This window comes from Chenopodium quinoa, unplaced genomic scaffold, assembly GCF_001683475.1.
Source record: "Chenopodium quinoa cultivar QQ74 unplaced genomic scaffold, ASM168347v1, whole genome shotgun sequence".
In the NCBI taxonomy this organism is placed as follows: Eukaryota; Viridiplantae; Streptophyta; class Magnoliopsida; order Caryophyllales; family Amaranthaceae; genus Chenopodium; species Chenopodium quinoa.
Genome location: NW_018743828.1, coordinates 21,461 through 32,551, shown reverse-complemented (window position 1 = coordinate 32,551; position 11,091 = coordinate 21,461). Strand labels below are relative to the sequence as shown.

Below are 11,091 nucleotides of genomic sequence, written 5' to 3'. Positions count from 1 at the left end.
AAAAAGTGCTTAGAGAGAGAAAGCTATGCAAGAGAATTTAATGCTTGAGGCTATTAGTGAATGAATGATAAGTGGTGCAATTGAAGGCTTTTATAATTTAGCATAATGAGGAGAAATGGGTTTGGAGTTAAATGGGCCGACCACGTTGACTGGGTTGTTGACTTGACTTTGACTTGGCATGATTGGAGACTGGACCTTGACCTTGGGCAATGATTGAATCATTTATGGACCAGACTCAATTAGGCTTAATTGGACCCAAACATTTACCAAAAAGTTTAACTAGCTGCTTCGAATAATGGTCAAACTACAAATTTACTTGGTCTACCTTCTTATTTTGTATTGAGTGTTAATAAGGTATATATACAACCTAAGCCAAGGGCCTAAACTTAGCCCGTTAACCATCTAACTACAACACAATATATACCGGCTTAACAAAGGCCAAACCGCTCACTAAAGGGAACCGCTATTTATTTACCAAAAAGTTTGACTAGCTGCTTCGAATAATGGTCAAACTACTAATTTACTTGGTCTACCTTCTAGTTTAGCAAATTCCTTTTACGAAGTGCCTAACACGGCTTAAGTTCATCCTTATTACGGAGTCTAGTTAATAAATGAACAAGATGATGAATGGTACCGAGTATAATAAAAACAAGTCCACACATTATACAGTAATATTTACGAAATATTAAAATATGGTGCCAACAATTGAAACAGGCTAAGCTTATTTTATTGTCATGCTAACCAAATTCGTTGACTTAGTAATAATTGTTCTTCTCCAACAACACTTAAACTGTTTATATTCCACGTCTTCTCCTTAATTTTTTTCAAGTCCCCAATATTTTCTTTCTCCCTTTATAATCTAAACTCAAAACAAGTCCATATATTAAATAAAGCTTGTTCTTGTTTTATTTGTAAATTAAAGAAAATTATAAAGAAGACTTTATCAATATTAGGAAAGAACCTCGAATATTCAAAACGTAAAGTTTTCTCATTTTTGCTGCTTCTTTTCTGCTTCCTTTTTTTTTTTTTTTTTTTTTTTGTTTGTTTAAGTATTAGTATCAGATTTTGGGGGAGCATTACTCTTGTATTATTATAGGAAAATAATTACAAGAAGTCGATATTTTGGTTAATTTAAGTTGCTATTTTCGCCGTATCTTTGAAGAAACAAAGATGGGGAATTGCTTATGGGGATCTAAAGAAGAAGTTAGCAATCCCATTATTAATAATCCTCGAGGTTAGTATATACATTAATTAATACATGTATTACTCTAAATATCTTTTTCTTTAATTTGGTTATTTGTATTCTTGTTTTTCTCTGGTTTCAATTGGTACATTTTTTTTTTTAAGATCATCAATTACATGATATGAGATTTTAGTGTAGTTGACCCCCCCAAAAAAAAAAGAAAAAAAAAAAAAGATGATTTATATATGAACATGTTGATAAAATGACATAAGTGGTAGTTTAATCCTTAGTTTCTAAACCATTAAAAGGAATTAAAACAAATTTATCAATAATTTATGTAACTTTTGAGCTTTGATTATGTAAATATATGAATATTAAAATGTTGTGCATATGTTCATAAAATCATAAAGTATGGGCTTTGTCAAAAATGGTGGCTTACCTATTTCCAATGATTGGAAATCACTATTTTTCTTTTTTATTTTTATGATTGATTGGTTTGCCTTGAAGTTTTTGTGGACGTTGGTATTTTGAAATAAGATATTTTGTAGGTGGAAGCATTAATGTTTTTCCTGTGCTCATACATGTTAAGTTTTTATAATTTTCTTAAACTTGGTGATTATTGTTATGAATTTTAATTTGTTTCACAAGACAATTTTTCATAATAATCATAGTGAATCTTTTGGTGAAAAAAAAAAAAAAAAAGCTTGAATGACCTTTTTTATTTGAAACATTTTACACGAAATATCCCTGTAATATTTATATGATAAAATACTCACATATATAGTTTAACCGTATCTAAAACTTACATGAACTTTACTTTGTATATGTGATCATGTAGAGTTCAACAACTTTAACCATCCAGGTATGATGCGTAACAACGTTAATGGTGTTGGAGGTGGAGCAAGAGTACATGGACCGGTGGTAGGACGAATTATAAAACCAAACTTGAAAATATACACATTTACAGAATTAAAAAGCGCAACAAGGAACTTTAGACCGGATTCCATGTTAGGTGAAGGAGGGTTTGGGAGGGTGTACAAAGGATGGATTGATAAAACAACATTGGCACCTTCTAAAGTTGGTGTTGGTATTCCTGTTGCAGTCAAGAAATGCAATGCTGATAGTGCACAAGGTCTAAAAGAATGGAAGGTAAGTTTTCCTTTCTTCTTTTTGTCCCTTTTTTTTTAAAGTGTGGAAATTTTGAATCAAAATGGAAAAAAACACTCTTCTACAACTATAGTCTATAGAAAGTACTAAATCTACTTCTCATTTGTTTGAATTTTAACATTATTCAAATACCTTTATCAATTTTGACCATCTTTTCTTATTTACAAGTAACATCAAATGTTGTACTATTGTACTATAAGCATTAGTTCTATATACCTATTTAACTTATTTAATTTGCACTTATCTTACCTTGTTTTTAACTTCAAAATATATATATTACACCTTATTATTAGAAATTGTTTTAGTTGTAAATTGAACTTGAATAACCCTACGTAAATCTTACCTTCTTTTTAACTTCACATAAGTGGAAACAAGATGAACTAAAAAGTGTCTTAGTGAAATACTTATTGGATTATTCTCAACTTGTATATTTTACAATAAATACTATTCCTCTAATCAACTTTCCTATAATCATCGCTAATACATAATTACATGGAATTTCTTCAGTTATAAAACACTAAACATACCACTTTTCTGTAATTAGTACTCCCTCCGTCCCTTAATACAATGTCTCTTTTGAGCATTTATTCCTCACATAATAAAGAAAAAGAGACATTGTATTAAGGGGCAGAGAAAGTAGTTTATTACTCCACATGTAAAATATTTCACACATTTTCGTAAAATGAACACTGGACAGTAAAATTCAAATACATTATATGAACTCAAAAAAAAATAGTTAATTATATGAAATAATTATTTAGAAAGTATGTCATTTCTCATCGGTTCTCATTATGTAGCTTGAAATCAACTGTTCAAGATTTCCTCAAAATCTTTCAACATAAAAAACGTGCAAATCGTTAAACTGAGTTCACAAAATGACAAAACAATCACCCTGCCAACCTAAAAACGAAGTAGCCAGTTGCACTACAGTGTGAAACTAATGAATTTGTCAATTTGAAGTTGTCAACAATACTTTCATGTGTTGAATAGTTCAATAATATTTGCTTCTCTTACCAGCAACACAAGGTTCTTTAGTTGCCAAGAAAATAATAGGAGGATTAGACAAATGATATAGTATGTTCTACTCTAATTTCATTGGTTTGCTTTAGTCCAAATGTTCTAAAGTAACACTTATTTGCTTAATAAGTAAGGCAAATCAAATGTAGCCTTAGGGTTTGTTCCAATTTAATGAATACAACTAAATTGAACTGAACTGAATTGAATTGATTAGGGCTGAACTAAACTAAACTGAACTGAAATGAATTGTTTATGAGAAAAGGATATTGAGAACTGAACTGATAGGAGCTAAACTGAACTAAACTGAAATGAATTGAAATTAAGCTGAACACACCCTTAGACTGATCAATTTTATTTTATTTTTGTAAAAATTTAGTTGATTAAAATTGATTTCTTATTAAGTTCAAGCAAGCATCAATGTCTAATGTAATCCTTTTACTATATGTCAATAATTTTGATTAGTCAACCATGACAATTTTTCATATATAGAGAGTACATTAAAAAACAAAAGAACTAAAGGGTGAACAACAATAAACATTAATATTACCTCAATTACAAATTAATACTACCTCCGTTATAAGTTATGTGCAACGATTTGACATAAAGCAAAGAGGAAAAACGTCTAATCATTGCATATAACCTGTAACGGAGGTAGTACATATTACGAAATATTTTTTTTAAAAAAAAAAATCTCTGTCATACTGGCAATTGTTAGCCTTATTAGTTACTTGTATTAGATCAGGCTGAGCAAAATTATCCGAAAACCCGAATCGTAATCGAGCCGAAAATTAGAGTATCCGTTCCGATAACCATAACGGTTTGGGTAACCGATCCGATAATTTGTTATTGAGTACGATTATTGGGTATCATTCTAAAATTAATGGTTACCCGATTCGATAAGCAATTTTTTTTTTTCTACTATTCTATTTATCCAAAATCTAAATTCTTACTTTACTTCATAATCATTTCATAATTTAAATGATTAGTAATTATTAGTAATCTGGTCATGGTCATGTCGTATTATTGTTGATTAGTGTTGAATGATGATATCATAATAACTATATTATAAAGTCTAAATTTTCATTATTGGATATCATATTGGATACCCGATAACCGATCCTAAAAAACTTATTGATTCGGGTAATGGATATCATTTTTAGTATTATTGGTTATCGAGTACCCGAATCGATAGTTTTAACGGTACGGATACCCGACCCATGCTCATTCTACTATTAGTTATCACCAATCTAGATTTAACATTTAATTGTATTCCACTATTCCATACTAAGAGTGGAAAGGATTCCAAACGAATGAAGTTAGTTTGAAATTTCAGCAAAAATTAAAGCATTTAGTCACATATATATGCTTGAAAATGTAGCTAAGTGGACTGACTTTCCTCTCATACTAGTCAAAATGTCGTTCTCTACGGTGCTAGTGGACGTGGTACACTCTTGTATTAGTGGACTTACAATTATCATTTCATTTTTTGAATGAGAAAGTCAAAGGGCCAACTAATAATACGAAGTAGTAGTGTTTCATACATATTAGTGTAACACTAGTTAGTTTATAATATACACTGCACATTTCTAGCATTGCTTTCGGGACAAGTTGTCCAACATTATTCAAGGTGAATAATTGTATATGGTGGATATCAAATACTAATATAGAAGGCAGAGATTGGAGATTTGGAGCAATGACTACATTGGCCCATTCTACTTCTAGGCTAGAGACCTCGGGTCGAAACTTATACTAGTATAATACTTTTGTATCGGACTAGATCTTTATGTACTTGTATTTCATAGAGATTTAATATAGGGGTGATTCTAATATGGTGTCTTCATTCACCAAACATAGATGAGCTAAGTCACAATTGTATATGTATCAGATTTGATTAAAAATAAGGTTAACTAAACATGGCCTAAACATTTTTTATTTATATCGCTCTCAAAGTAGTTAGCCTGTTAATCTGAATTATGTTTACTAATACGGGATTTGGCCAGCTAGATAGTCGATCTTTTTGTGGGTGCATGGTGGTTGGGGTCTTGAAGAGGAGTCGTGGACAAACTAGGACAAGAAACCCAAAACCAAGCAACTAAATAAACACGTTCGTAACGTAGTTATAGATCAACCAGACATTATAAATATACGAATATTACTCGTACGTTGGCTACTTACTCTGCCTCCTCTAATAAAGAATTATGCATGCTAAATAACATGCTGACATTATAAATATATAAATATAGATTAAACTATGTAATAGGAGCATTATATATATTAATTAGTGCTCTCCACTACTTAATATATTTGGTACGCCAGGCCAGTCTACCATACATATTCTCGCCTGCTCTTATAATTTCATTTCCAACTGCAATATATTAAGGCACGACGTTACAATTTTGTCGAATAGGAAAAATAAGATTTAAGTTTATTTATTTATTTTTGACGGAAAAAAAAAGCGTTATCTAAATATTATTATATCATTAATTTATGTATTAAGTTATTTATTTATTTTTTCCTCAAAAAAACAGTTATTTATTTTTTTTTATGGAAAAAAATAACCATTAACTAAATATTAATAGATTAGTAACATCTTAAATTAATAAAATGACATACAAAGTATGGCCATGTTTGATAATTGGCTTTTTAATGGCTTTTTGGTTAGCTTTTGGCTTTTTTAGGTGGTCAAACAGCCAAAAAATGTGTTTGGTAATTGGCTTTTTAGTCCGCGAAAAAACTAGTTTTTAAGCCAAAATGAAAAAGCTGCTTTGAGTAGCTTTTTTGTTGGTTTTTGGCCCACAAATTATCTAATAAACAGTCAACAACAAACAATTAATTTACCAAACACTTTTATAAACAGTCAATTTCAAAAGCCATTAATAAACAACCAAACATTTCAGAACAAGCCAGGTGAACTAGCCAACAGTCAACCGCTAACAGCCATTTGCCAAACAAGACCTATATATATATATATATATATATATATATATATATATATATATATATATATATATATATATATATATATATATATATATATATATATATATATATATATTGAATTTGTAAATTATAGACCTTCAAATATGAGTAGATTTTTTTTTTTTTTTTTTTTTGGTATATATTAATCCGTAGTTGATAATGTTTCGTTCTTCTACATTATATATAAGTATATAAAATTCAGTTTGTATAACATCTAATTCATGAACATTGTTTATTCATTGGTGATGCAGACAGAGGTCAATTTCTTGGGGAAGTTTTCACACCCAAACCTTGTGAAATTAATTGGTTATTGCTGGGAAGATAAGGAGCTTCTTCTTGTATATGAGCACTTAAATAAAGGAAGTCTTGAAAACCATCTTTTTCAAAGTAAGCATTCACTTCTTCTTCTTCTTTTTTTCCCATATGTACGGCTATTCTTTAAGTTTCTAGAAATTAGTTAAACCCAATTATTATAAACTTAGCTCATTTTTCATTGAAAATGTTTTATGTCATATCAATTAGAGCCTTAAGATATAAAACAATTCAAAATGTAAATTGGATGGATTATAAACTGTCGACAAATTTGGCCTACTAAACAAAAAAAATCTTATATAGAGTTATTTATACTGTACAGACAAAGTAGAGCCTCCATCATGGACAACAAGAATAAACATAGCATTGGACGCAGCTCGAGGCCTTGATTTCTTGCATACATCAGAGAATACTGTTATTTATCGAGATTTCAAAGCTGCTAACATTTTGTTAGATGAGGTATGTACTAATTTACCTTTTTTATAGGCCAGTTTTTAGAGCTCGTTTACTAACTTCTACTCCGTAACTTTTAAGCGTGAAATTAAGAGGGGTTGGAGGGCCGAACCTTATCAAACACATTCTAAGTGCCCCTAAGATGGACCTTCTCCTTACCATTTACCAATAATTTTTAAAAAAACACTTAACCTCTACTGCTATAATGTTATTTTAAGGTATATATAAAAGTGAAAGAAATTAGATTCGTGATCTTGATCTTAATAATTATAAAATGTACTAAATCAAATAATAATAATATGGTTTGAATGTTCCGTGTATTTGACTCAGAATTTTGGAGCGAAGCTTTCAGACTTTGGTCTTGCAAGAATAGGCCCACCGGTTGATAAATCTCATGTCACCACCCAAGCTGTGGGCACGTTTGGTTATGCTGCTCCAGAATATATTAATACTGGTAATTAACCAAATATCCTTCTTTCTTTACTAAATAAAGTTTATAATATTATTATCATAATTAACCAATACTGGTCATTACTCATTAACCAATATCCTTGTTTTTTTTTTTCTTTCTTTACTAGTGAAAAAGTTTATACTATTATCATAATGTTTCTACTTCTTAATTCTATAATTGTTGTACAATCCTCCCTTTGTACGAGAGAGGTGATATTTTCTATCGGATCAAAACCTCTCATAGGTCCTTTCAATTCAGGTTATCGAGTAAGACATTTTGGAAGTAGGGGGAAGGGTAAGGGAATCTCCATCCCAAAGTGTCTCTAGTGGAATTTGATTCCACAAACTCATGATTGTAAGATACAAACTTTACCATTAGAGAAAAAATTTCAGAATTTTAGGGTTTAGAGTATAGACGCTCTAATACCATGCACAAGTATATATACAACCTAAAGATATACAGGCTCATAACTACGGCCAATGAGCTATACACGAAATATGCTTAACACAATATGATGTTAGTTTATCATAACTCATAACAAAATGTCAACAAGTTTGAATATAGTAAGACAGACGAAATATTAGTTTTTTGGAAAGAAACAACACAATTATTGTTTCTCAAGAAATAGTATAGCCTCAATATTGTTTGTCTTTTTATACCATGGACCAACATAATCAACTTAAACATGTTAATTTTCTTGAAAAAACATAATTGATGTTTAATGTTGAATTACGTTGTGTAGGTCACTTATACGTAAGGAGTGACGTGTACGGCTTTGGAGTTGTATTATTGGAGATATTAACGGGCTTTAGAGCCTACGACTTAAACAGGCCCACTGGACAGACAAGCTTAGTGGACTGGTACAAGCCCATGCTAAGTGAAAAGTCCAAAGTGAAGAAGATAATTGACCCAAGAATGGACGATTACCCACCCGAAGGTGCAAACAAGTTGGCCCAACTCATATTAAGATGTCTTCAAAACGATCCAAAAAACAGGCCACCGATGTCCGAGGTCGTTATAATATTAGAAAGGATAAGTACCATTAGGATGAACCCAAAAGGCTCCAAGCCCGGTTCTTCTAAGACCAAAAGGCCCCATAGTTATCACCCTTCTCCGGCCCAACGTCAAAATGGTTTAGGTGGAGGCTCCAGCCCAAGACCCAGACCCGTTACCAAGTAGCTTGTCTTTGGCGAATCGCGACACTTGTAGGAATTAGGTTTGTAAAACATGTATGGTTGTGTGATGGAAATTTTTTTGAGAACGATTTCCATAAATGAAATTAAGAGTTTTACTCAAGTAGAATTGAAATGGGAATACATTTTATTTTTCTAGATGGTAAAACTCCATAATGTATCGGCAGTTTTCTCAGTAAAGCCATTAATAACAATTTTAGTCATGTTACCTTGAAAAAAGAGAAAAATGTTTCAACCTGACATGGATAATATTATATGTTACTTAGACACTATTATATATGAATGAAGAATTTGAGTATGTATTCAAGTATAATTTGGGTGTGCATATTACAAAGAGTATAAATATTCTACTCTTCTTTCCTTATGTTTTTCAACTACAAGCTTAAAATTTTAGTTGAGTTGGTCTTTTAACAAAGGCCACCAATATGACCAAGGTAATGGGCCAAATCAGTGACTAAGGGCTTTATTTCACTATTGGCCTTTATCCTTACCAGCCTATATCCATCATCTACGTGGACTGTTACCTTTGGCCACATGGACAAGGGGGGTTGCCACTTGACAAGTCTCCATGTGGACATGTGGTATCGGATGATTCATTTGTTATGGGTATTTGATAAATAATCCCCATCATCTCACATTTTCAAGTTACGACTTTATCTATTTTCAAGTACTCAAATTATCTTTGATACTAATATCTCGTTTTCAATAACTTTATCATCAGGGTGATTATCCTTGGATGAACCTCAAAAAATAGTTAAATTGTGTAACTTGTGCATGTATTAGACTAGATCATATACCATTACACTATCAAAATTAAATACAACTTCCAAAACCAATGCATAATAAAAATTTAGAGACACTATGTTATCTTGGAAGTCACTATTTAAAATTTAATAGATAGGCTTAGACTTTGCATATCGAATATCGATGTTGATCAAACAAATAACCCAAAGGAGTAAAGATTTAATCAATAAGCATGTAATTTGTCGTTCAATCCATGCTTACACGTGAAAACAAACCACATAATTACTTTATTAGTGCGACAAAGACAGCCTAACTACAACATTTATACCTTCAACCATAATTACTATTTACACAATTAAGCCTGCTCCTTAATTAGCCTTTTATTTAGGCCTACATACATTTTTATTATTTAATCATCTCTCACACACACAATATACTAAGGCATGCTGATATTGGCTAGCTGTTATGGCTCTTCCTCTTATGCTAATCCTATGCTCTTTGCTTTCTTTGCATGAGATAAATTACGTTGACTATATTATATAATTCTAATTTGTGCTACGGTTAAAAAAATTATAACATGAGATGAGATTTACTAATAACTTGATATAACAATGCAAGTTTAACTCTCATTAAAGGCCAAGGAAGGATGTAAAGGAATGAAGTTTAATCATAAGCCCTATGCTAAGCTATTTAATAAGCTAGTTAGCGACCTCCGGTCAACAATAATGTTTGACTCACTTTGCTATTTGTGTCTAAATGAAAATAATTTGAGCATATATATATATATATATATATATATATATATATATATATATATATATATATATATATTGAAAACTAGTGATACTCATTAACATCCCTACTCGCGAGTCATGATCTACATGACCATATTATAGTCTAGCTAGGCTCTGCCGAGTATACTCACGAGTCATGATCTATATATATATATATATATATATATATATATATATATATATATATATATATATATATATATATATACTGCTCGCAAGTCATGATCTACATGACCGTATTATAGTCTAGCTAGGCTCTGCCGAGTATAGAGTGGCTTAGCTTAGGGTGGTAAATACTAAATACATGGTACTCCACATATATTATTCCTAAGTTTGCAGGTGTGACACTGTGGTATGATAGCCGTGAGGTTGCTCGCTCCTCGTGAAATGAAAGCATGAATTTTTAAGGCATGCCACTCATCATTTTATTATCATTATAATCATATATCATTCTTGCATATATAAAGTATTCTTTTTTTGATCTTGGATGATCCGTTGTGATTCTTTAACTCAATAAATTATTAAAAATGTAGATAATATTAAGTGGAATAGTCAAATTAAATTCAAATATTTATACACTCAACTTTAATACAAGTATGTTAGTTTACAAGTCATTATTTTTACTTGTTATGTACATTAGCCTGCTTTAGTGGAGAAGAATGGAAGAGAATTCCTTGACTCACATTAATGTCTACTCCGCATTTGATTGTTTGGAATTTAGGCTTCTTCCAACTTTTTGGTCAAATGTTATTCCATAGTTCGTCCTAAATATATTCACTAATTATGGTATATTCTCTT

General features: G+C 30.8%; 1 protein-coding gene across 2 annotated transcripts; it reads left to right on the top strand.

Moving 5' to 3' along the window:
- Window positions 1-611: 611 nt before the first annotated feature.
- Window positions 612-8,893, top strand: LOC110685498 (probable serine/threonine-protein kinase CST). 2 transcript variants are annotated; one of them, XM_021862028.1, is made up of 6 exons: window positions 612-1,234; window positions 2,046-2,332; window positions 6,598-6,733; window positions 6,981-7,117; window positions 7,442-7,565; window positions 8,305-8,893. In XM_021862028.1, exons 1-6 carry the CDS (start codon window positions 1,171-1,173, stop codon window positions 8,739-8,741), a joined length of 1,185 nt encoding a protein of 394 aa, XP_021717720.1. In that variant the 5' UTR covers window positions 612-1,170; the 3' UTR covers window positions 8,742-8,893. The 2 variants fall into 2 exon arrangements, with proteins under 2 accessions (XP_021717720.1, XP_021717719.1); XM_021862027.1 differs by having other exon boundaries at window positions 756-1,234; window positions 2,022-2,332.
- The last annotated feature ends 2,198 nt before the right edge of the window (window positions 8,894-11,091 follow it).

Bases quoted from the DNA above. Each gene is read 5' to 3' on its own strand.
- LOC110685498 (XM_021862027.1), top strand. From the start codon at position 1,171: ATGGGGAATTGCTTATGGGGATCTAAAGAAGAAGTTAGCAATCCCATT. The intron at 2,333-6,597 runs GTAAGTTTTCCT...TTGGTGATGCAG, and splicing joins AAGGTCTAAAAGAATGGAAG to ACAGAGGTCAATTTCTTGGG. The intron at 7,118-7,441 runs GTATGTACTAAT...TATTTGACTCAG, and splicing joins CTAACATTTTGTTAGATGAG to AATTTTGGAGCGAAGCTTTC.